This window comes from Rissa tridactyla, chromosome 19 (genome assembly GCF_028500815.1).
Source record: "Rissa tridactyla isolate bRisTri1 chromosome 19, bRisTri1.patW.cur.20221130, whole genome shotgun sequence".
Taxonomy (NCBI): Eukaryota; Metazoa; Chordata; class Aves; order Charadriiformes; family Laridae; genus Rissa; species Rissa tridactyla.
The window spans coordinates 7,714,591-7,740,221 of record NC_071484.1 but is presented as its reverse complement, the minus strand read 5'-3'; the positions used below and the strand labels follow the sequence as shown (position 1 = coordinate 7,740,221).

The window sequence follows — 25,631 nt, the reverse complement described above, 5'->3', positions numbered from 1 at the left end:
CACACACATTCACAGATTCAAGTACAGGGGAGTGTGTATTATAAGGCGTGACATTTCATTGCATATAAGACCCGACAGACAGATGGCTACAAATTCGGACAGGAAACAAATCCTTGACAAAACGGGAATGATCGGAGGACAGTACTGGCTTTAATTTAGGTTTGGGTTGTGTTTTTTTTTTTCCCTGTGAGACCGCTCTGATTTTCCCATTGGAAAAAAAAAAAAAAAGGAAGGCGGCGATCAGAGATCCAACTCTACCTTGAGCAAACAGGGATCTGAGGCGGGGGGATGCACCAGGTAGAGCAGAGCACATCTCAGGCGAGGAAACCCGGGCAAAACCGAGAGAGGCAAAACCCAGAGCAAAGTGCAGCTTCTAGGGTGGCCGGGAATTGCTTGAGACTTTCCGGCTTATCCCTTCCAGCGTTTTAACTTTGCAAAAACAGGCATTTTTGCAGTGTGGACGGGCTTAAAGTGGGGGGATGCAAAACCGCGGGATCTCTGCGCACCTCCAAGGCAGCAGCCCCACTGCACCGCCACCTTTCCTCTCGTTAAAAAAAATATAATCTCTATCGGTAACAATCAATAAACTCAGCTTATGACCGTAACCCAATCCTTCCTTTTAGCCATAAAAGGTCGGGCATAGATTTGGTATTAACAAAAAAACGCAAGAGGGCACAATGCGGTACCGGACTCCGGAGGAGATCGGGATTTAGCAAGGGTTAAAGGAAATACTTCGATTTTCCATTTATCTCCCGAATACGGAGCTTTTGCAGGGAAAAAAAAAAAAAAAAAAGGAAAGGAAAAAGGTGCAATATATGAAAAGCGAAGGTTTGGCTCGTGCGGGCGCAGCTTGCCCGAATAGAGAATGCTAATCTATGGTAATTAGATAAACATGAACTGAAATAAGTTGTCAAAACCGATTTCTTCTCCTATAGCAAACCTAAGTTAATCAACCCGGCGGGATCTCCTCCTCGCAAAGTTCACACACACACAGAGAAAAAACTTTTTTCCCCTCTTTTTTTTTTTCTTCCCCTCCTCTAACTGTAGCCAAGTACCCAGACATTTCAGGACGACTTGGAAACACCAAGGGTTAAAGTTTTCCGAATGAGAAGAATTAACTTTCTTTTTCCCCCCACGTACAGGGGGTATTTGTATACGTTCTCTGTGTGTAAATACACATAGGCGCGCACACCGCCATCCGCGCAGACGGGCTCTCGCACACCCCCGCGCCGAGCTCGGGGGGGGGGGGGGGGGGAGGGGGGGACGCGTTTATTTATTTATGAAGCTCCGAGCGCGCCGGGAATGTTTCTTTCGGCAGATATTATATATTTGGTTAAGGGGGTGCATTTCTGTTGTTTAAAAGGGAGGGAAGAGGGGGTGGATGGTTTGTTCTTGGGGTCCCTGGTGCAATCTCAGCTCCTCATGGGTGCTATTTTGCAACCTCAGGCGCCTGCTATTGGTCAGCCCATGATCAGATGGTTGTATTTCCTTGTGTCCCTCGCTGGCACCACGCCATCTCCCTTCAGCTAAAACCCAATCTCCGATATACTACTAATAGCTAAACCACTTGGACTATAAAACACAACAAATCATAAAGCCGGGGAAAGGACGGCGGGCTCCTTCCAATGAGTTCTTATTTTGTCAACTCGACCTTCCCGGTGAGTCTGGCGGCGGGGCAGGAGCCCTTCCTGGGACAGATCCCGCTATATCCCTCGGGCTATGCGGATCCTTTGAGGCACTACCCCACCACCTATGGAGCCACGGGCGTCCAGGAGAAGGGCTATACCTCTTCTCCTTACTACCAGCAAAGCAACGGAGCCTACAGCCGCAGCTCCGCCTGTGACTATGGGGCCGGCGGGTTTTTCAGGGAGAAGGACCCTGCGTGCGGCCCCCCCAGCCTGGACGAGGTGCCCTTCGCCCCCGAGCCGCGCAAGTCGGACTGCGCGCAGAGCAAAACTGTGTTCGGAGAGAGCGAGGAGCAAAAGTGTTCCGCCCCGGTTTACCCCTGGATGCAGCGGATGAACTCTTGCAATAGTGAGTTTACTCTTTTACAGAAATAAATACATCAATCTCCTCCCCCCCTTTCTTATTTGTTACCGCCAGAGAGAGAGAGAGCGAGCGAGCGAGGGAAGCAGGAATAAGGTTCACTTTAGAGCCCAAACTTCCAGCGGGGAAGTTTGGCGACACGAGAGGCTCCAACTTGCTCCTGACACGCACCACAACTTCACGCCGCTAAAGTATTTTCCCCCAGCACCCCCCCAGCTAAAACGTTTGCTCTGTATTTAAACCCCCAGACAGTATTTCTCCATCCCCCCCCCCCCTTTTTTTTTTTACACATTCCAGTTTGCGTGTCACTCAGCTACAACGATTTGTCTCTGTCTTTCCCCCACACGCACAGGGAGATATCTTTTCTAAATCAGATCTGGATGACTTTACACACGCACGGACCTACCCCCCCCCAAACACACGCAGCTCCCTCTCTCGCTGGCTGCCCGATCTGGAGTTAAATAATATAAAAGTCTTTAAATATTTGAAAGGAGAGGGCTACATTTTTAATGAAACTCGCACATAATGAAAAGTCTGCCAGGGGAGAATTCCCCCCCACCCCACCCCCACCCGGTGATATATGACTTCTTTAAGTGCTGTTTCCTCGATCAGGAAAAAAAAAGGCAAAAAACAAGAAACAAACCCCCCAAAAAAGGAGGGGGGGAGAAAAATAATAGAGGCTCACCACCCTCCTTCCCATGTTTAGATGCATTTGTTGCCTTTTAAGTTCCAAATTGATGTCCATTAGCGCAGGGACATAAAGTGTTGTGTCCTCTTTAATGTAGAGTTTGGGCAGATCGATTCACTTCATTATTGCTTAAATGCTCAGATCTATTACAGTTGCCGGTAGGGTGGAAAATAGCGAGGGCGGGCGGGCGGGGGGGGGGAGCTGAGAACACCTTGCGATTTTTCATCTCGGAATAAGATAGATCTTGCCCTCTCTCCCCAGCCCTGCCTGCAGCCTGGCAACTTCAGCATTAACCCTTCTGCCCGGCTGCCTGCAGCGCGGCTGCGGAGCCTCCGCGGGTGCGGAGCCTCCCTGCGCGCACGGAAGGTCTCACCGCCACGGGGCTTATTTTGGGGGTTGGCCAAAGCTTTTGGAGGGCAGGGGAGCGGGCACACACCCCTCCGCACACAGCCGCGGTGCGGGGCGCAGCATCCCCGCGCATTATCCAGCATCTCCGTGGATCCACTAAACCTCAGGGCTTTCCCTTCTTTTTCCTTTCTTCCTCTTCTTTTCCTTTTCCCCATCCCCCCCCTCCCCCCCCTCCCCCCCCCCCCGTTTTGTTCCTATCTTGTTCCTATTTTTTTTCCTATTTTTTCCTATCTTTTTGCCTATTTCTTTTGCGGGTGTCACAGGTTCTTCCTTCGGGCCCAGCGGCCGCCGAGGCCGCCAGACCTACACCCGCTACCAGACGCTGGAGCTGGAGAAGGAATTTCACTTCAACCGCTACCTGACCCGGCGCCGGCGGATCGAGATCGCCCATTCCCTCTGCCTGACGGAGCGGCAGATCAAAATTTGGTTCCAGAACCGCAGGATGAAGTGGAAAAAAGAGAATAAATTGCTCAACTCCTCGCAACTGAGCGCGGAGGAGGAGGAGGAGAAAACGGCGGAGTGAAAGTATTATTTAAAACACAAAACAAAACAAACAAAAAAAAAAAACAAAAAAGAAAACTAGGGAGTGAGTGAGTGTGTGTGAGAGCCGAGAGGATGAGGAGGGTGTGGGCTGGCTGCGAGGACAGGGAGAACCTGCACATTGGTGGGACAAGCCCTCTGCAGCAGTGGCAACAGCTAGAAAGTTTGGGCCACCAATGCCATGGACTCGTGTTCCCAGTGATGTCGTGTCCAGGAAAAAAAAAAAAAAAAGAAAAAAAAAATCAGGCTTCTAGTTGCGTTTTTTAATTTTTCTTTCCCCTTCCTAGACCTCCCTGCCCTCCCACTCCACCCCCCGAAATGAAATAATAATAATAAAAAATTGAAGAGATAGAGAGAGAAGGAGAAAAAGAAAGGGAAAGAGAAAAGACAAAAAAAAAAAAGGACTCCTACCCGTGTTTCTACCCTTGGTGTCACTGTTAGTAATCTGCTAACTCTTGTATTTAATGGAAGTGCTGCAATATATGTCATTTGGGGTGTTTATTGTCTTAATTTTGTAAAAATGTTTCATGCACGGTTGACATAGGTTTTTTTTTTCATTTTTCTTTTTTTTTTCTCCTTTGGTAAATTAATCAAGCCCTGGGGTCTTTGTAATTAGTTTTGTTGTTTTTTTTTTTTAAAAAAAAGGAATATCTACTGAAAGAACGAGTACTACCTAAAGGGATGCAAAAGCAACAACAACGACAAAAAAAAAAAGTTATATTTTATTAATTTTTGTACGTGTTGTGTTTGGAGTTTGTCTTAGGTATGGACATGGAATTCTCTAATAAAAACAAAGTCTTCGATCTCACGCACACCGCCCTGTCATTAGTATTATTATCTTTCCCTTTTCCAGGGAACTTGCCATTCTTAAGGAGCAGAGAGTTGTAAAGAAAGCCTTGCTTCTCTCTGTATGACACTGTCTTCTAATCTGCAAGGACAAGCAACTCCAAGCACACGGAAGTTACAGTGGAGAGATAAATCTGGTTTTCCCTCTTTTTGTCTAATCTTAAATGGAAGACCTTTCACCAATAGTATTTCCTCGCTGACATTCTGCTTTAGTATCGCTCTTTTTTATTGTTACAGTACAAAGAGTTATGACGAAACGCTCTCCATATACATAATAAATCAAGGAAACGGGCAAAAATATGCTCTCATTTATCTACCAAAGATACCTAACATTTGCCTAGCATCTTTCAAACATCTGGTCCCTTACTTCATATACCCAAATCAAAGTGAAGTGTATGGCAAAAATGTCCAGATTTCAAGGGAATTTGCCCTGCGAAACGAGTGGCTTCTCAGCTCCAGGAATACAGCCTCCACTTAAGGCGGGGGGAAAAAAAGGTGGCAAAAATCTAAACTATGCCTGATGACCTCTTTTAAAAGCGTAGATTTTTATTTTCACTTGAAAGCGTTTCCAATGGCTCCTTTGGAGAGGCTGACTTTGCTCGGGATGGGATGGGGAACGTTTCTGCTCCGTACCACAGAGGAATCTCGTGCATGCAAATGGCAAACTTTTCCTGGGTTTGGGGCAATCAAACGAAAGGAAGTGCTTTTTCTGACGGGGATTTAGGACTGGAAGCAAGCGACCAGCCCAGCCTGTTTCGGATACCGTTTTCTGCAACTGCACAGGGGGAAAACGCGATGTAACAGTATCTCCTGCCTCCCATCCCCTTTCCCCACGACCCTCCAGAAATACCTATGTATGAATGCATTCCCCCATGCCACAAGCTGGTTTAATGTCAGTCACTTTTAAAATCAATTCATGCAGAAGCTTCACAGCTGTAGGACATTTACTATTATTGCCACGCTTTTCATTGCCCGTAATTATTATAATTATATGTCACTTTCAATATGGCGCATAATTTCCAATGAGTTGCAGACAAGCATATGAAATTCCTAAACTGCCTTGGAAAAAAAAAAAAAAAAAGGAAAAGAAAGAGAGAGAGAAAGAAAAGAAGAAGAAGAAAAAAAGAAAGTAATGCTTAACAAAGCACAGCTCTTTCACAACGTTTTTACCAATTTCAGAGTGCTTTTGCTCCCCAAAATTCCTTGCAGGTTAGCAAATGGAAAGGAAAAACCACGTAGCACAATGCTGTGTTCAAAGAGGACGTGAAACGCTCAGGAGCAAGAATATCCTAAACGTTGTCAACCAGTTCCACCGGCTGAACTTTCCCTCCTTTTCCTTTATTTCCCCCTCGTTTCCCCCACCCTTTTTTTTTTTCTTTTTTTCCTCCAGAATTAAGGTGCGACCGCATCGCTGGCTCCACGCTCAGCGTGCAAGAAACCTCGACTTTTCTGACAATAACCACGCGAAAATAAACCCAAGCAGCCACGCTCCCCCCGCCCTCCCCCTCAACAATTTCCAGCTTCGCTTTGCCTCCCCCCCTTCCAAATATTAAAAGAGAAGACTGCCCGGCCTCGCAGCGACCCGACACCTCATCCCTCGCTGCCTCTCAAACTTCCCCGGCGGTCGTACAAAGGAAGAAATTAAGAGTTTAATAAGGAAAAGGAGCCGGGGTAGAAGACCCACGCGGGGAGCGCGGACACGCGAGCAGGATCCGGCCCCCCCGCGCCCCGCTTTTCATCTCCGCCTTGATTTTTAGGAAGGAAAAGGGAAATAAAGGAGCAGGGGGGGATGCGGAGCGGCGTCCGGCGGGGGAGGGTTTGGGGGTGCGGGGGTCCCCGTGTGTGGATCCGTGTCCCCCCCCGGGCGCGGTGCGTGTCCCCGCGCGGCCGGCAGGTGGCGCGCTCCGCCAAGGTGGGGGGCGAGCGCGCGCCGGCGCGCCCGGGGATTTGGGGCGCCGCGCACCGACTTTGGGCCTAAACGACTCCGCGATCGTCATTATTTGTAACCATAGAGCATGAATTACCTCTTGAGGTCATCAGTGAGAATTTACGACTGGTCAACAAAAGCACGTGATTCCCAAACGCACCCCCACCCTCCCCCCATATTTGGCCGCATACATAGCAAAAACGAAGTACAGTGCATTGCTATAATTCATTAATACATCATAAATCGTCAAGCACAGGGTTATAACGACCACGAGCCACAAATCAAGCCCTCCAAAATAACCCAAATGAGCTCTTACTTTGTAAACTCGTTCTCAGGGCGCTACCCAAATGGCCCCGACTATCAGTTACTAAATTATGGGACCAGCAGTTCCATGAACGGTTCTTACAGAGATTCAAGCACCATGCATTCCAGCTCTTATGGCTACAACTACAATGGGATGGACCTTAGCATCAACCGCTCAGCCTCCTCTAGTCACTTTGGGGCTGTGGGGGAGAGCTCCCGCGGTTTCCCTTCTCCAGCTCAGGAGAGCAGGTTTAGACAGGCGTCCAGCTGCTCCTTATCTTCTCCCGACTCCCTTCCCTGCTCCAACAGCGAGAGCCATGGAGGCAAACCCGCCCCGTCCCCCTCCGACCAAGCTACTTCTGCCAGCACCACCAACACAAATTTCACAGAACTAGACGAGACCAGCGCGTCCTCGGGAGCCGACGAGGGCACTCCAATAAGCAGCAGCATCCCCCGAGCGCAGGCAGAGCCCATCGCAACCTCCACCGCAGCAACAGAAGGGCAGGCACCTCAGATATTCCCTTGGATGAGGAAACTTCACATTAGCCATGGTACAGCTACTTCTTTTTCCGTCGTTGTCGTTGTTGTTGTTTATTTTCGCACACCCCTCTCTTTTTCTCTTGTGTTTTTTCCCCCTATTTTCCCTCCCCACCCCCCCACTCCTCCTTTTTTTTCTCCCCCCCCCTCCTTCCTTTTATTCGGTGGAGGCGCTTTGATCAGAAACGCAGCTATTTATTGCTTTTGTATTTCTTGCTCTGGTCGCTGCTTTAAAGCTGCCTCTGGTGCCTGGAGGGGGGGCGATTTTATTTTAGTTTCGCTATTCTTGCCGCGAAATGTGGGCTTATTTCGAGCTCTTAGCTCTAAGCGGATGGTGGGAGAAGGTAATTTAAAAATCGAGGGAAGGGGGTGTTCCTTGGGGGGGGGGAGGAGAGGAAAGGAAAGAATTGACCATTAAAATGGCATTATATGCACAGATGGGTCTCTCAGTCTTTTCCTACTCTTATTTTGCTGGGTGTATTCTTGACAATCTGCTCTTGACAAAACCAAAATTGCGAGGAGATACACGGGGAATAGCGACCCCCCCCCCCCCGCCTCCGCCCCGGTTTTCTCCTGGAGAAAAGAAAGCAGCAGTAAAGCAGATGCCCCTGCAAACAGACCCAGAAACACCCAGGCAGAGGCGAAAAAAAGGGGAGATTTCAACATCTCGCTTCTCCAGTTAAATTATGAATATTGAGTTGCGAATGTCGGTTCTGGAGGGGCCAAGGGTGGGGGGTTTTACACGTGTTTGGGGGTGTGCGAGAAAGGGGGGGGGGGACAGTTATTTGGGGAATAAGCAGTTTTACTAGCTGCCCGAAGAAGGCGAATATTTCACCTCGGTATATTAAAAAAAAATAGCCTTAAGGATAAGGAAAAAATCCTAGCAGAAAGCAAAAAACCCAAACCCCGCTGTTGTCCGTGTTATTCAGACATGACTGGACCAGACGGTAAGAGGGCGAGGACAGCGTACACTCGCTACCAGACCCTGGAGTTGGAAAAGGAATTCCACTTCAATAGATATCTCACCCGCAGGAGGAGAATAGAGATCGCTCACGCTCTCTGCCTCTCCGAGCGCCAGATCAAAATCTGGTTCCAGAACAGGAGGATGAAATGGAAGAAGGATAATAAACTGAAAAGCATGAGCTTAGCCTCGGCGGGCAGCGCCTTTCAGCCATAAATTCTAGAGGAGGAATATCGAGGAAAGAAGAGGAGACGAGAAAGAAATACGTAAATAAATAAATAAAGCGCCGCAGATCTTAGTTTCGGAGTACTGTACAGTGAGGCACCTTCTTTTCGGCATGTTGTTGATATTCTAAAACAACGCGTATGGTACCGTTATCCCAGGACTGAGTTCATGTCGTGTTCTGCTTTTGTTTTTTTTTTTTAAAAAAACAACCTTTTTTTAATTAAATTTTATTTCCAGATGCTCCTCATGCTCTTGTTGTTCTTATAAATGTATGTGTCCGTGCTCTCTTGATGCTTTCTGGAAAGCTAGCATGTTTTATGTGAGCCCTTTAAATGTTATAACTTATTTATAAATTGAGAACAGATACGATTGTTTGTTTATTTGTTGGGTTTTTTTTCCCCTTTTCTGAGTTTACTGCTTTTGGGTGAGTTCTTCTCTGCCTAAGCTAAAATCGGGGGTTCCTGCACTGCAGTCGCAGAAAAAAAAAAAAAAAAAAGAATCTAAAAAAACCAAACAAAAATGTAAAAAAAAGGGAAAAAAGTAAAAAAAAAAAAAAAAAAAAAAAGCTCTTGTATCTTTCTGTCTTAAAATTGTCCAGTCTGTGTTTTAGTTCAAACTTCAGGCCAGGATTTCTAGTCCCAGGCTAATTCCAAGACGTACTCTTAGACGTGGGTAAACTTCACAATTAAAGAAAAAAAATGTATAAAATCGGACCAACAATGGAGTGCTCTAATGTTTGTAAATACTAGAAATATTTCTGATGTGACTAATAGACGGTTTGTAGTGGGCAGAGTGAATGCAATGTTATGTGTAAAAATGGCATCTGTCATGTCTAGCTGCCTGTTAGTACTTTGCCAATAAGCTTTTTGTATTTGTTTGTAGCTTTACTTGAAGTCAAATAAACGTTTCTCCTATTCACAAAGGCTCCCAGTTGCATTTTCTCCACAAGCTCGGGGGTTTTGCAGCACAGGCTGGAGCCGGAGCGGTGCCTGGCTGGGGCTGAGCCTGTGCTGGGGGCTCTCGGCGGAGCTGCAGCCCCTCCCGGGCAGCTCCTTGGGAGCTCAAAACCCACCAAATATTCGCATCAACCCCCCTTCTGGGCACCGCACGGGAATAAACCGCGACCCTCCGCACTGCCCCAAACCGCCGTCTCCCCCCAAAAAAACCAACACAGACACCCCCCACCACTACCCACACACCCCACTTGATCAGACAAACTGGTTTCAAGTACTTCAAGTTGCAATAACACGGTATAAACGCTTCCCCGGCAGATTTACGTGCATTTCAGGAATTGTCAGATACAGACATACACAACGCACATTTCAAAAGCGTAAAAGCGAGGTATTTATATCCGCGTAGATGTCCACGTAAAACTGTGTTCTATAGAATTACAGATCTGTGTGTTTGTATAGATATATTTATTTTATATATATATATACAAAACATGTATATATATAACACATTTCTGGCTAAACTGTACTCTCTCCGCGCCCTCTCGTCCTCGGTTTATTGTGCTTTCTGCTTTTACCTCCTACTCTCTGGCTCAACATGTAAATAACAGCTCACAGCCCTGTAACTACTGACACTACAACGAGTCGCTTCGGCTGCAGATAATTTAACATCATCAAAGATGGCAAATGTTGCCATTTCGCTACCTAGGGAATCTAACAAGGCACGACATACTCCGGTTTAAAGTCGCTCGATTTGGCAAAACGCCACTGACATCTCTACAATACAGCTTAGGCTTTTTCTGTTCGTAGCAAGTAAAGTTGGAGCTTAAAACTTACCAAACTTAATCTCCCACTGTTTAGGTACTTCTTAAGTGATTTTGAGAGGGATGTGAAGTGGACTGTCAGATCCCAAACCATTTGCTCGCCTTCCCTTGGTATTTTTTTCTTTTTTTTCTTTCTTTTTTTTTTTTTTTTTACCAATAGCAAACTATACCAAAAGTGGGTATGACATTTAGATGTCAAATGGATAGGGTTTTATCTAGAAGTTAGATCGTAAAAATCGCCCAGACCTCAGACAGATACCCCTCACTGGCTCTCAAAAGTCACGTGAGGTCCATAAAGTTAGTTTTATGGTTTTGGGGAGTTGACAATGTACAATATATTTCACATTCTCTAGAATGTTAAGTGACACTTTAACTGCTTGGTTTGGCTTGTAAGGGGCAGCAATGGGTGAGCACTTTTCCAGATGAGATAAACGTTGCAATTGCAGGGAACATGTTTTGCGGGTCCAGTTTTCAGTCCAGAGAGCCAATAGACTGGAGTCCTGAAAGTAAGTTCTTCTGAAATATTATCTGCTTAAACTATTTTAAAGGGTTGATATGGCTGAAGGCTGAGCGGGGAGGAAAGAGGGTCTGTCTCTCTTTCAGAGCTTTATTTCTCACTTTTAGAAGGTCCTAATTCCTATCCTCCCGAGAGCTGGAATTGCATTACATTTCCATCAACAGCTTCGAGGCCCGCAAGTAAACTTTGTGGAAGCGGGAGAAATAGAAAAATCTCTAAAGATTCATTATCATTGCAAGGCAAACTCCATCCTGTCTTTGCCGGGGGACATGTGTACTTCAGAAAAAGTTTGGTTTTGTCCTTCGCCATGTAAAAAGGCTCTTGCTCGTTTGTTGGAGGCGATTCGGGGTGGTTTATACTGCTCGCAAATAGCCACAAATCTGCCCCATGCCTTTGCATTTCAATTAGCTGTATTCTGTCTGTGCTCTTCAGGTTGTTAACACCTTTTGATTTTAATTGTTTTTACCTGCTTGCCAAGGAAATGTGTGCACTTTTTTTTTTTTCTTTTTTTTCCCTTTCGGCCTGTGTAGAGACCGGGGGTTTTGCCCCAGGGATTTTTTTTTTTTTTTGCCTTTTTTTTTTCTCTGTTGGGTTTCGGGTTTTTTTCCAATAATACGAACGAGTGTCCTCATATTTCCGTAGTTCGTTTCTACCATATGGAGACACTGAATGACCGCTGTTATGTCTCCAGCCTGTCTTGAAGTGCTACAGAAAAATAATCAGAGGCGCTGCAGTTTGCATACGGACCCTCCAAACCTCATCGAACCCACCGATATCTCCCAGATTTCCTTCTCTCCCTCTAAGGGCTACATCGTTCTGGAAAAGGCAGGCAGCAGCCTTTTTCTCTGGGAAAATAAACAAGTTTAGCGGGGAAGGGCAGGAGAGCAGAGCCTGCCATGGCTCGGGGGCGAGGGGCTGCGGCCCCCCGTGTCCCCCCGCTCCGCGCTGGGGCGGGCAGGTGGCCCCGGCCGGAGGCTGCGGCTCCGCGGTCGCGCAGATAGAGTAAAAGAGGGCAGATAGAGCAAAATAGAAAGGCGCGGGGGGGAAAACCCTTGGCTGTTGCTTTTTTTTTAAAGCCAAGTCGCCACATCTGCAGCCAGAGGTGGGGTGATACTTCGTCCACACCTGAACCAACTCACATCTACCGCCCCCCCACCCCCGCTCCTTAAAAAAATTATATAAAAAAAAAAGTTCAAAACGGAGGTACTGGGGGGGGATGGGGTTTTTCTAGAATTTGGAGCAGTCACAAGCTGCTTCCCCCCCTCCTTTTTACGGTAAGACAACATTTGGTGGACACATGTCCGTCTCTTTTACACAAAGCAGAATGTCCCCCTTTAGCACACTTTGGAGATTGCTTTTCCTTCCTTGGGCTGTTTTTCCTGTCCTACTCCATGTGTCTCCTAATATCTTTGCTATCATCATTTGAACTTCTGGCTTTTCCCTGAGCAGTTAGAGGGTGGCCAGTGCAATCCTGAAAAACCTCTGCTCTGAAAACCTGCAAACACAAACGCAAAAGCTGGAAATTCGAGGAGGGGAAGAGGGGTGCAGGGAGCCTTTCCCACCCAGCAGACTGGTTTTGTGCTGAGCAGCCTCTCCCTGGTCTCTGCGCAGGCTGGAACGCCTGGTTTTCAGTTGGTAATAAAGATATTTTACGGGATCCTGAAGGGCTTCAATGGCATGGTCTTTAATGGTGAATTTATCCGCGCAAACACGCCCGGCTGCAGGCGGTTTGTCCTACACGGGGTTAGAAACGCCGGGGGGAGAGGGGATGTGGGGAGAGGTGAGGGATCGTGCTGGGGTTAGATCAAGTGACGGCCTGCTAATTCTTTACCTTTCTGGTCTGTACTGGTGGCTACAAATAACTTCTACCGATTCAAATGATAACGAGCGATTTAGGCAAGAAAAGTGGCCTCCCTCCGCCTTAATGTATGTTTGAAAATGTGATCATACGTTCAACACCCACAAACACTGTGTTTCAAAAGTATATGAATCTACCCATGTACTCAGCGATCTACCCATCCATCCACCCCTTCCCCATCCATCGTCTGCATCCCTGCGCAAAGGTGTTTGTCTTTTCTACCGTCCCAGGCAAACTTTCCTTCCAAATCCACCCCAATCACAGGAGGCACAAGGATTTGTTGGTTTGGGTTTGTTTTGGTTTGGTTTGTTTTTGCTTAAGCGCCACCATTTCTAATGGCTTGGTGTACCCAACACGTTATTCCAAGGGGAAAAGGGCAGACCGGAGTAGCCAGAGCAAGGGGAATTTGCGATGCAGTTGAGCTGCAGGACGTTGCAGCCAGGAGGAGATGCCTGTATGGGTGACCACAGGTAACAGCCCCCTGCCGCCCCCCCTTATTTGAGCATCCTCGGCACAGGGGTGGCACTGGGCCTGTGTCACAGCAAAGGAGCCGGGGACTGGGTTCTGTTGCTGGTGTAATATCATCACCCTTCCCTCTCCTTTCCGTTGCTCACGAGAAACCCTGTCCTCTCTGTCCACGAGAACTGCTTTCTACCTGCAGCGTGTAACAGGATTTTTTTTGAGGTTTTGGGGTTTTTTTTACAAGCTGGATTTTGTGGGGCTTATTTGTAGGGGGAGTGTTCCTTTTTATTTCTTTTTCTTTTTGTTTTTTCCTTGCTTTCCCCCCTACATGTTGTTAACCTCCAGCTTTCAGTGAAGCATAAGGAGGTACAACTGGCTACCATTTTACAGCCTGGAAAGGGTCACAAGCTTAGCACAGGCTTCCCCCCTCCCCATCCTTTAAAGGAAAAAAAAATCTCCCTGTTGCTGATGAAAAGGAAGTATAAGGAGAGTAAACAGGAAAACGGAGCTCTGACCGTGCAGGTAGGCGGGGATTTTCCTTTGCATTTTTCATCGTTTCTCTCACTTTAATGGCATACATCAGACGTGGGACAATTAGTTCTTCTGTAGCTGTAGAAGACAGAATGAATACGAAATGCTTTAATATCGGGTCTAAGAATATGGAGAATCTCTAGGACGTGATGGCCGCTTAGGAAGGAAAATGTCTCTTTTTTAAACCTGTGGTTGTGCAGACCTTTGTGCCGTGGCTCTGGGTACAGAGCGGGAAACCTTTGATTTAAGGACTCTCCAAAGCTGAGTTCAGGGATGGCCTGGGTAGATGGGCGCTCTTTGCCCCAAGTGTGCAAAGCCCACCAGAGCCCAGAGCAGCCTCCCCATGAGCTCACCTGCCTCCCAGCATCTCTCACTTACTAAAAACGCCTGCAACCAGACCCATTTTTGCCTTTTTTTTTTTTTTTTTCCCCCGTCCTGTCTCTTTAGGCTCGCTTCATCCCTGGAGGTTTCCTATTTCGTTTAGTAAACGGTATACAAACCTCGCTGGTATTTTGAAGGCGGAGAAACCCAACCCCAAAAGCAGCTATTTCTCACCCAAGGGCCAGCCCAGGCTCTCCAGCCTGGCAGAGCCGAGCTGAGCATCTCTACTAATTACAGCCCCTTCAAGCTGCCTTTTGGGGCATCTCCCCAGGGCCCTGAGCCCGGGCGGGTGGGGGACCCCCATGCCCAGGCTGCTGCTGAAGGGCAAAAAAGATGGAATTTCACCCATCGAATACCTGTTCGGTTCCCAGCAATAAATGGGGAGGGGAAACGCGTTTGTGGGAGACAGAGAGAGGTTTGGGGAGCGCTTCAATGCAAAAGGCAGCTCGGTGTTGCAATGCCGCTGTCAGGCCATCTTGAGTGTCATGGCTTTATTAATTTTTATTTCTTTTTTAGGATTTTTTTTAAACGCCTTTGTGCATTTCAGACCTTCTTTGCTCACAGGGTACGGCATAACACGACATAAAATTTCCTTCTGCCCAGGTTTTAAAAACTCAACCAAGAAAGCAAGCAGATCAAACTAAAAACAAAACCAAACCAAAGAAACCCCACCAAAAACAAACTTCGCCAAGGTAACCTAGTTACAGATGTGTATGATGTCTTATTTTATTCAACAAAAAGTGATTAAAATCTGTTAAAGGATTTAATTAAGAGAATTAAATGAAAAGGAAGGGGCACAAATGAGTTGGAAAAAAGCGAAGCTATTCTAAACGATTAAATCGCCATTTTAACAGTATAATGGGGTTTGCATACTGAAAAGAGAAATCAGAGCTCATATCTCATCAATAATTCATAGGCAAGAGGGATCATTCCGAGGTCAGCAGACTTGTACAGCCCCGGCTCCGCTCTCGGAGGGGAGGGTGAGCACCGGATCACAACACCGCCCGGACCCCGGGGGCTGCCGGGTCACCTTTGGGAGGAAAACATAAGCTCCATTTTTGGATTTTTTTGTTTTCCCCCTTTCTTTCATTCTTTCTTTTACTCTTTTTTTTTTTTTTTTAATTTACCAAGTCCCACTGCCCGGGTGTGTCGGTGAGTGGCAGTAAGACGGGGGAGGGCTGGAGAAGGACTGGATGTGGTTCATATTGCTCCAATACAGACACACACCAACAATGTGGTAATTATGCTTTGAGAAGCCAAAGGGGTCTCCTCTTTTTCTCCCCCCCCCCCCCGCCTTGGTCAGAAAACTGAAGGTGGGGAGGCTGCGGGTCCTTATCTGCCTTGGCGGGGGTGGGGGGGCTGGCGGTAGAGACTAGAAATTGCACTGCTCGGGCTGTAATTCTTGCGTTTCGTTCTATTTAAAGGAAGAATCCGATTATTCACCTATTTATTCGCAATAGTGCTGTAAATTACTCCAGCCTACACGCACAGCCCGTGACCTCCCCAAGAAGGGAAAGCTTTCGAAGGAAACCAGCCCCTTCCCTCCCCCACAGCTGAATTTCAGGCTGAGAAATTGCTCTTTCTTTCCCCCAGCCCCAACCTCTTCCTTTTTTTTTTTTTTTTTATTACACGTCCGACCTGAAGGGAACGAGCTGACGGGATTATTTAAAATCCTCTTGATAAAGGTCTCTCCTCAATTGGGGAACCCGAAAAGGACTTTTATGGGGTTTGGCTCCTCCTCTGGGGGTCTCTTTCCAGTCCTAGAATGGATCTAATAATGAAATTTTCTTTCAGAGCGTGGCTATTTCGGTGTCTGAGCTGATTTTTCCCATTCTTTCCTCTCCTAACGTTAAATAAATGATATTTGGAAGGAGGTTGATAACTTAACTCGAGAGGTGTCCACCCTGCGTAGTTTTTCCGTGTTCTGTTACCCTAAATAGCTTTAAAAAGAAACTATTTTGACAGCGAGCGTTGAAAGAATAAGACTAGTACGAGAGGTTTTTTTCCCCCTTTGATTTATCTCTTTTTAACATGTGTATGTATATACACACGCACATATATATATACCCTTCAAGTCAAAACAAATTACAGCGCTGGGATTTTTTGTTAAAGGACGTTTGTTTGGTGGCAAATCGGGGCTCTGTTTACGCAGGGGGACTTTGCAAAAGCGGGGCTGGTGTTGTGGGGCCGGGCGGGGGGGGAGGTGGAATTTGGGATGGAGAGGGGGGAAGAGGCGACCCCGGGCAGGGGGATCGGGCGCAGCCGCCTCGCCTGTAACGTCCCCAAGCAGCCAGCAGAGCTCGCTTCAGACCAAGTTCACTGCCAGCAGCGACGGGCCGGGCCGGGCCGGGCCGGGCCGGGCTGGGCTGGAGCGGGACCGGCCGCCCCCGTGTCCCTCCCCGGGCGGCCGCGGCCGCTGCCCGTCGCCGAGCTCCGGTGCTCCAAAAATAATCATAGAAACACCTCCCTCTTTATCCCCCCCCCCGAAAAAAGGAAAAATCAAAGCAGGCCAGTTACCGCAGTTCAACAACTCACCTAGGTGAAATCCCAATTAAAAGAGAACTAAAGCAAGGCAGCTATGGTTTAAGGGATTTCCCCCCTCCCTCTCCTATTCTTTTAAATATAAAATAGGAGGAGCAAAAGGGGAAAAAATTCAGCTAAAACAGCGATGCGTGATCTAGAGATAAACATCTACTGTTCGTAAAGCTCTGATTTTTTGTTCCCCCTGGGAAAAAAAAATCCAGAAGAAATATCCAAGGTTTTTTTTCTTCCTTTCTTTTTAAAGTAAACTAACTAAAATAGGGGAATCAGCGCCGCATTGGTTTCTAGAGACGTAGACGGTAACTCTGGTCTTGGGGGGCTTGTTAGTACAGCATTATAGCTCGAGGGGTCAAAAAGTTGAGGGTCAAAAGTTTACGCTGTGCGTGACTCAGTCTTGTGTATAACCCTGATAGACTGATGTCAGGGTGGGAAAAAAAAGGGAGAGAGAGAAAAAAAGAAAGCGGGAGGGGGGGGGCGAGGTGGGAGGAAGAGTCTGTGCTCATGGGCAGAGATGGGAGATGGTGATAGTGAGGTGGGAGCGACCTTCAGCCGCAAAGCGGAGAGCCGGGGGGGCGGCAAAAAAAAGAGGGCTGCAGGATTTGGGGTGGGATGGCGGTAGGAAATAAGGTAGATTGATTTGGGTTTCCCGTGAGGAAACGCCGAGCGACTTCTTAGTATTTTTCTAAGATAACCCCTGAAACGCTATTTGGAGTCGAATTAACAGAATATAGGGGGAAATGCATTTATTAAATCCAATTACGTGGAGGTCCCTCTAGGATATTAACGCGAGCAGTTAAAAAATAATTTTCATTCCAGCGTCAATTTTGTTTGGATAGCGTTTAAATTATACCAAAAGAAAAAAAAAAAAAAAGGTCTGACACGGTTGCTGAAAATGTGTTCTAACATCTTTACTTGGAAAGGCTTCCAAACCCTTGAGAGGTGCCTTTCTCCCGCCCCCCCGGGCGCCGCAGCTCCAGCGCCAAACAGCCTTCGATACGGACTCGGTGTGAGCGCAAAGACTCATCCAAGAACCCCAAAGAATGACACGAAATAACGCCCGTGATTTACTGTTTGCGTTTCTACCTTAACCGTAGGAAATCTAGAGTAATGATATATAGGCAAAATCGATGGACTGATGGCTTTAAAAAATTCAACATATGTATTTAAAGGCGCTTTTAAGTGCCCGTTTCGTCGCTCGGCCCGGTTGAAGTAACTAATTTTGTTCTGCAGCACGCTTTCCGCCGGAATTTGAATGAAATGTTTTATATTTCTTGCTTGAAATGTGACTCCACTCTGGTCATTGCAACAGTTTAATGAACTGATATAATAAATATTTCCCTTGGCATTTCAAAGTTATTTCTACTCTGCCAGACTTTGAACCCTCCAAACTCTAAATATTATTTGCACTGGGACTGGGGAAGATCTTTTCAATAGCTTCTTAAGCAAACAGTCGTAGCAAGGCAAACTCTTCTGGAAAAAAAAAAAAAAAAAAGCCCTGCAAATTTGCTTTTTTTTTTTTCCCCCCTCGGCTTTTAAATATTTTCAGTGACTAAATACTTATAACAAGGGTCATTTTTCTTGGAAGAGAAAGAGAGAATATTAGAGCCCTGGGAAAGGCATTCTGGAAAATCCATTTGCTTTCCCGATGCGGATATATTCATGGAGTAGGTGAAATTCAAGAGAACGTAAAGCGTTTTGTTTCGCGTGATAAGGCTCGGGTTTAATTAATTGCCATGAATTTGCTTGGTATTTATAAAATATCACTATATAAGGGCTACCGTTTAGTTGTAACTTGGGTGATCCATCTCTTCGCCCTTGTAATTACTATACTTATCTCTCTAGAACAGTCATTTCTACTCCAGGTTTATAGAACAGGTAATGGATAATAAAGGCCATTTGTTTTCGGGATATTAAAACAAGCAGGTATAATTTCACGGCAATAAAAAAAAAAAAGCCAACCACCTCCCAACTTTCCTTTTATAATATTCACTCCTACATCATAACGTTTAACTTTCAATTTAGGGACGCGAGGCTGCGTGTGTTCGTGTGAAGTGGGTTCATTTGGAGAGATGTACGGAGGGAGAGAGGGGAGGAGAGAGGGAGGAAATTAAAGGTATCATTTTCAAGGATATTTCTAATTTATCTCCCTTGCTCGGCCCGGGGTGAGGGTCTCCGAGTGCCGGCCGGGCGCTGCAAACACAATTCAGGGTGGGTTTTCCTTCTATTTTTTTTTCCCCCAGCCCCGGACAATCAATTGAATGCGCTTTTTAATCCTGATTTTCATTCCGAATGACCTCTTTATCGCGGGGAGAAACGCGGGGTTGGGGCTGGAGATCAATGGAGAATCCCCCTCGCAGGGATGCTCACCCCGTCCCTGCCAGCGCTCCTCGCTCGCCGCCGCACGGGCTTTTAGGTGAAAGTACTATTTAATTTTTTTTTTAATTAAAAATGAAAAAGATACACAAGGCTGTCTGGGAAACCGCGCAAGGCTTAAATCTTCATTCCCCTGTTGCAAAACAGGTGTGGGCTAATTTCCACCTCCCCCCGCAGCCACCCTCGGCACGTTCGTCCAGCGCAGAGGGGCCGAGGCGCCGCTCGCTCCTTATTAAAAGTTCTACCCTAAAAAGGCACCTCGGCCCCCCAGCGCTCCCCGTTTGCTGGGGGCGGAAATCCCAGTTTAATAGACAAACCCGAGAGGTTTGGCGCTTCCGAAAAGGGAAAAAAAAAAAAAATTAAAAAATGCCTATCCTCATTGCTGCCAGAGCGAAATCTCCGGTGGAGGGAGGGGGATATACCCGGGGGGGTTGGGGGGAAAATCCTAAAAATGAAAGCGCGGAGAGGCGCGGAGGGAGCGCGGGGTGAAGCGCGGGTCAGCGCGGCTCTCGGCGGCCGCCGCGCTGCGGACACGCCTCGCTGTTTAACAAAGACTGACAAACTATGAGATTAATACCAAAACTTGCGGGTTTCCCACCCCAAAATGCTCAGAGGGCCTCCTGGCGCTGCCAGCAGCAGTTCCGCTCGCCTTTAAGGACAATAGTGGTTTATACTGGGGGAGAGGGGGAGGGGGCACCCCACCAAAAAAAAAAGAAAAAAAAAAGAAAAAAAAGAAGAAGAAGAGAGAGAGAAATTAGTGTTCTTATCGAGAATAATCTCAATGAAAAAGCAACACGGGGGAGAGAGAGCAAAACAGCCCAGGCTGGATTGGGGAGGGGGGTGGCGGGATGTGGGGGGGGGGAATTTTAGGGGGTTTCTATAGGATTCCGCCTGCAAAAACCTTCCCAAGTTTTGAGGGAGCGTCCTAAACCCCTCGGGAATTGCTCCCAGGAAAGGACCCGCCGTTCGCCGAGGTAGGTACCGCTGCGGCGTAACACCTGGGCGGGGGGCGGCGGGGGGTGGGTGTCTTAGTGCCCCCTCTTTTGGGGCCACCAAAGAGGCGCTCAGCATCAAGAGGGGTTTAACAGCACAACGCCCCCCCCCCCCCCGCCCCGCGCTGACAGGTGCCTTGTGGAGGCTTTTGGGGAGGACTGGGGGCTCTCCCGGCCCCCCTTTGTGGGTCAGGGGGGATAGGCCGTGGGACACCCCCCCCGCCCTCCCAGACTGGGATTGCTTTGAAGTGGAAAAGAGCCCGGGTGAAATCTGCTGTGAGAAACTTCCGCGGCGTGGGGCGGTTTCCCAGCGAAAGGGAGAAAGGTGTGCGGGGAAGGGGGGGGGCAGCGAGGGGCTGCCTTTAATTTGGGATCAGAGACGGCAAGGGGGGGGGGGGATTTCTTGGAGGTGTGGTGGGGGGAAAAATTCTGGTAAACGCTAGGGGTGCTGGTTTGCTGGCACCAAACCCCTTGTGTCATTGGGAAGGAAAATTAAAACCGATTTATTTATTTTATTATTTTTTTAAAAGGATGTGGGAGGGGGTTAAAAATACGGAATAGGCCTAGTTATTTAGTTATTTCTGTTCAGGCTCCTCTCCTCGGTTTGGAGATGGCTACGGTAGCGGCTGGGAGGAAATACAATAAAATAAATCAGGGATTGGGAAGGAAGAATAAAATTTAAGAGGGAAAGAAAAAGAAAAGCGCTCTAATGGGATTGGTTCTATAGAATTATTTTATGGCATCCATCTACATGTTGAACAAGCAGATTTGATTCGGCTTCTTAGTTTTTATGGCAGGTTTTAGAGAGGAAAAGGTAGATTTTAGGGTCGCTGTCTGCTCCCCAGCAAAGTGGAGGTGCGGGGCCGGGGGTGGGAAACTCCCTGCGCGGGGCCAAAGGCGCCTCCGCTGCGCTCCGCGGCTTTCGCTGGAAACCCGCGTTTTGTTCAGGCGCGTAAAATGTCTCGCGGATTGTCCTAGGTGCATTTGGGCTAATTTCTTAAAATATGGGTTCGTTTATCTGTTTATCTGGGAATGTTACGTTTTATCAGGAAAACCGACTTATTCACCTTAAAGTACCTGAAAAATCTCGGGCATCGCGTGTCCGGGGGAACTACGGGACATTCGTTCTTGGCCATAACTAATTTTTTTTTTTTAGGTAAAATGAAGGAGTTTGTGAAATATATTGAAGCTATTTTTCGAGAATTTTAATGTAGGGGAAACAGAGCTTTTCTCTCCTAGCCTCTCTGGTGCGGCATTTAAATGTCATTAATTCGGGAGATACTTGACGAAAAAAACGTTCTGCATTTTGAAATACAAAAAAAAAAAAAAGAAAGAAAAAGGGGGGGATGCTATACTTTTAATCTCTTGGGCAACTGTAATTTTAAACGAAATCTCAACATGATGCTACCCTCATTAGTTCCGAATGAAGGTTCATTACCTAGACAGTATGAATATTTTATTGCTTTATATCCCTTTTTCGGAAATGAAACGCCTTTGATCTTTTTCTCGGGTTGTAAAAAGAATTGCCTGTCATTAAAAAAAAAACCTGTCGTCCCATCTGCCTTTACATTCTGTATTTCTTTTCATCTGTTTCTTTCCCCCTTTTTTTTTATAATTTACCCGCGCACGCACGTATAAACCCAAACCTTGGTTGACCTCCAAGAACGAAAAATGGATGAAATCTTAGCGCTGCGTATCAGAAAATAATTACGAGTGTTTCAGGATGGAGGGGGACGGAGCTATGGCATTTTGCTTTTAAACTGCGATTATTTGGATTCGGGTCTCGTTGTGCGCCTATACTTATATATTCAGTCCAGGAGCTGATTTTTTTTTTTTTTAACACAGCGGTAAATTAATGTATAAGTTACGGAGGAGAAGGTAGAATAGTTGTAGTTTTTCTAATCTGGTATCAGATATTCGGATACTGCTTTCACGAATCGTCCTTCCTCTGAAGATTGAATTTTTTGACCATCTTTAGATTAATTCTTGATCTCTCGAGTCACAAAATTTTACCCCCCTGCTCCCCCTGCCCAGAAGATAATTATGGCGGTAGGCGAAGATCTCCGACCAAGGAGGATGCATCTGTCTTCTATATGTACCCTGTAGATCCGAATTTGTGTAAAGGAAGTTGGGTCACAAATTCGTATCTAGGGGAATATGTAGTTGACACAAACACTACAGGTCACAAACCCAGAAGGCATTCAAAAAAAAAAAAAAAAAGCCACCCACACCCCCAGAACACGAAATAAAAGGGTGAAAACAAGGTCTTAACTAGAAAACCGTTTTATAGCTGAAAAGAAATACTTTGAATTTGACCTTAGCTCAACTCCAGCGCTCCCGCGATAAACTTTATCATCACTTCGAGATAAAATCTGAGCTGCGAAGGCGGGGGGGGGGGGCGGGTGGTGGTGTGGTGGATTCAGGGGCGTTATTACCGCGATTTAAGAGCCAGGATCCCACTATTGCTTTAGTTTGTGTAATCTCAGCACTGACACCGAAAAAAAAATATATTCTCGCTTTCTTTCCTGCCGCTTGTGAGGAGCTTATTGCGCGTTTCAGGTTTAAACACGAATTTGAGGAATTAGGGGTGGCTTTTGAAAGGCTGCTGCTTTGCTCTGGCTTTTAAAGCGTCTTTATTACGAGAAGGGCGAGGCGAAGATGCATTAGGACTTGGGCTAATTCGCTTTTGTAATTGTTCATCAAGTCCTCGATTTCTTGCTTGGAGGATGGGGCTCCTTTTTTTTTTTTCCATCGGTGCGTGGGAAACCAGTCCATCTCCGAGCACAGCTAAATGTGATTTAGGAGACCGGGTACCCCGAATTAGCTGATGAATTTCTTATCGATCCCCAAGAAGCCCTATTCATCTCTGCCAGGCTCGGGGCGCAATGTCCCTTCCCGTATCACCTTAGCAGGGAATGAGATGCAGCCACCACCCGGAGGGACCGCCATGGATCATGTGCTGAAAAAAAAACCCTGAAAAATCATTTTTACCCTCTATTTCTCTATTTTAATTACATTTTTTTGCTTTTTTGGGGCGGGAGGGAGGAAGAATTTTTATTTTTCCCACCTTCCCTTCCCCCGGGTCCCCCCCTCCCCGAGCCAGGACACACCCCCGAGGGGTGTGGGCGGGGGGGGGCCGCTGCTCGCCCGCGGGGCGCTGCGGAGCCCGGGGCCGGCGGGGCCCGGGGCGGCGGGGCCCGGGGGCGGCCGGAGGGGAGCGGGCGCCCCCGGCCGCCTCCCCGGGGATGCTCGGGGCCCCGGGAGAGCCCGGGCTGGGCAGATTTCCTTATCCGGGGATCGCAGGGCACCTCGCCATTGGCCCGCGCTGTCACATGGACTCCAACTTTGTTCACTTGACAGTAAGTAGGAGGGTTTCACGAAACAGGAAAACGAGTAAAGGGGGGGACAGGAATAAATTTTAGGAGAGATATATATATTATTTTTTTTTTCGTGTGTGCAATTCTAAGAAATTAATGGCCATGAGCTCGTTTTTGATCAACTCCAACTATGTGGACCCCAAGTTCCCACCCTGTGAAGAGTATTCCCACAGCGATTACCTTCCCAATCACTCGCCGGAATATTACAGCAGCCAGAGGCGAGAGAGCACTTTCCAACATGAAGCGATGTACCAGCCGCGGTCAGCCTGCAAGGAGCAGCTCTACTCGTCCTGTCAGAGCTCCGGCCACCAAGCAGCGGTGTTATCCCCCCGGGGTCATGTCCATCCTCCGGCCGGACTGCAGAGCCACCTCTCTGAGCCAAACCATCCCTGCGAGCCGGTCACCCCCAGCCCACCACCCTCCTGCAGCCAAAACTCTCTCAACCAAAGCCCTTCCAATTCCTCTTGCAAAGAGCCGGTAGTTTACCCCTGGATGAAAAAAGTCCATGTAAGCACGGGTAAGTGAACTAAAGTGGCTTTGCTTTATACTAAGTAGCACCTCAAAGTCTTGTAGAAATCTTATTGCACCAGTTGTAAAATAACCATTCGTGGAGATTTACGATCGCCTGTTTGCAGAGCGGTATAATTACATCCTCCATAAATTTTTATTGCTCTGCTTGGCCATGTGCCTTTGAAGTCTCTGTTACCATCCTCCTCCAATTTCTTGCAGGCTACTTTTTTTATGGCTGTTGAATCTTCATAAGTTAAGTTTTATGTTTTCGTAATTTGTATTTAAGTGGCGGGTTGAGTAAACTTTTACTATTTTCCCTTCCCCCACACCCTTTTTTTTTTTTGGTGTGATATTTAATAAAAAGGAGAGTCTGTGTTTGCCTGCTTGCATGTGTGTAGGGGGAACTTTAAAGATTTGGGGATAATAGAGCGATGCTCCAGTAGAGGTGTGTATATAAATGTGTATATACACACGTAGAGGGCATGGAAAATGTGTCTGGGGGACCTTATAAAAACGTTTAGACAGGAATACACGTCAAGCAATGAGGATGGAGGTGGAGATTTGGAGATAGGTTCTGGGTGTATTTTTAGAAGGTTCGCGGTGTATTTTTTTGACTATATCCCCCCACCAAAAGGATGTCTGATGCTTTTTGGGGGGGAGAGGACCCATTAAAGGAACAGCTCAGTAATTCTTCTTCTGCTCTTTTCCCCCCCTCCTTTTTTTTTCCCCCTTTTTTCCTCCTTTTTTCTTTTTCCTCCTTTGTGTTTGTTCAGTAAACCCCAATTGCTCAGGAGGGGAACCGAAACGCTCCCGCACAGCCTACACCAGGCAGCAAGTCCTGGAGCTGGAGAAGGAATTTCACTATAACCGCTATCTCACCCGGCGGCGCAGGGTCGAGATCGCCCACTCCCTCTGCCTCTCCGAGCGCCAGATCAAAATCTGGTTCCAGAACAGGAGGATGAAATGGAAAAAAGATCACAAGTTACCAAATACCAAGATCAGGTCTAATTCCTCCAGCTCCTCCGCCAGCCTGCAGATCCCACAAGGAGGATCTCAAACCCGATCCCATGGACCAGCCACCAGCCTATAACTATTCCTTGGACGGATGGATGGAGTGTGCGTGTTTGTGGGTGTGAATTTGTGTGTGTGTGTGTGTGTGTGTAGGGAACACATGATAATTTTTTTTTTTTTAATGCTCCAAGAAGCGAGGGAAGGAGGGGTGCTTTTTATTTATAGGGGGAACAGAGGGAGACTCAGCTGCAACAAAGCAGAGCTGTGCTGTTGTGCCTCTCTTCCATTAAAAGAAGGCTGTAGATAGTAGTTTTCAGATTTGGCTAAGATGGATCCTTGTTTCATCTTTAATCACGCCAAGCTCTGCCCCATTTGTCATGTTTACTCTCCCGTACAAAGGATGGACCTTATGTCTGCTATTACCTCGACAACCAGCGCTCACTTTAATAAATGAGGCTCAGTTTCTTCAAGACGAACTGGATTTTCTCCCCCCAACCCCTTATTTTTTTTTTCCTCCTCTTTTTTCTCTTCTCGCCTACCAGCCACAAACGGAAAGTTTCTGTCCCGCCATCCCAGAGAAGCGGCGGCTCTAGCACAGCCCTGCGATGGAGAAAAAAATAATAATACCCAAACCCCAAGAAATATAACCAAAATCCCCGCCGGGCACGGACCGTGGGGAGCGGGGGGCTCTCGGACACTGCGCTGGTCGTGCGGGGGTGGGGGAGAGGAGGGGGAAAGGAAGATTAGGTCAAGTGGGTGGTGGACAAAGAAAGCGAGAGGAAGGAGGGTGATGTAGGGCCCCCCCTGCCATTTTTTTGGGTCC

The 25,631-nt window shown here is 47.3% G+C and overlaps 3 protein-coding genes and 1 long non-coding RNA gene across 8 annotated transcripts in view; 3 read left to right on the top strand and 1 right to left on the bottom strand.

Annotated features, from left to right (window-relative positions):
* The window catches only part of HOXB6 (homeobox B6), a 10,208-nt gene extending 5,718 nt beyond the window's left edge, over positions 1 to 4,490 (top strand). The window contains exons 2-3 of one of the 2 annotated variants that reach the window (XM_054224454.1): positions 1,868 to 2,034; positions 3,406 to 4,490. In XM_054224454.1, the coding sequence (XP_054080429.1) occupies positions 1,868 to 2,034; positions 3,406 to 3,665 (427 nt within the window). In that variant the 3' untranslated portion in view covers positions 3,666 to 4,490. Of the gene's footprint in view, positions 1 to 1,446; positions 2,035 to 3,405 lie in introns of both variants that reach the window. The other variant, XM_054224453.1, reaches the window with a different exon arrangement.
* The window catches only part of LOC128919246 (uncharacterized), an 18,859-nt gene extending 5,163 nt beyond the window's left edge, over positions 1 to 13,696 (bottom strand). The window contains exon 1 of one of the 2 annotated variants that reach the window (XR_008469865.1): positions 13,608 to 13,696. This is a non-coding gene — a long non-coding RNA (uncharacterized LOC128919246). Of the gene's footprint in view, positions 1 to 10,268; positions 10,494 to 13,607 lie in introns of those variants that run through there. The other variant, XR_008469864.1, reaches the window with a different exon arrangement.
* On the top strand, positions 6,372 to 9,046 carry HOXB5 (homeobox B5). Its single transcript, XM_054224450.1, has 2 exons — positions 6,372 to 7,309; positions 8,225 to 9,046. The coding sequence occupies exons 1-2, from the start codon at positions 6,760 to 6,762 to the stop codon at positions 8,470 to 8,472; spliced, it is 798 nt and encodes a 265-aa protein (XP_054080425.1). The 5' UTR covers positions 6,372 to 6,759; the 3' UTR covers positions 8,473 to 9,046.
* HOXB4 (homeobox B4) lies at positions 10,640 to 25,631 on the top strand. 3 transcript variants are annotated; one of them, XM_054224448.1, is made up of 3 exons: positions 10,640 to 10,761; positions 23,378 to 23,804; positions 24,571 to 25,631. In XM_054224448.1, the coding sequence occupies exons 2-3, from the start codon at positions 23,384 to 23,386 to the stop codon at positions 24,885 to 24,887; spliced, it is 738 nt and encodes a 245-aa protein (XP_054080423.1). In that variant the 5' UTR covers positions 10,640 to 10,761; positions 23,378 to 23,383; the 3' UTR covers positions 24,888 to 25,631. The 3 variants fall into 3 exon arrangements, with proteins under 3 accessions (XP_054080423.1, XP_054080424.1, XP_054080422.1); XM_054224449.1 differs by lacking the exon at positions 10,640 to 10,761 and adding an exon at positions 19,813 to 19,892; XM_054224447.1 differs by lacking the exon at positions 10,640 to 10,761 and adding an exon at positions 23,074 to 23,269.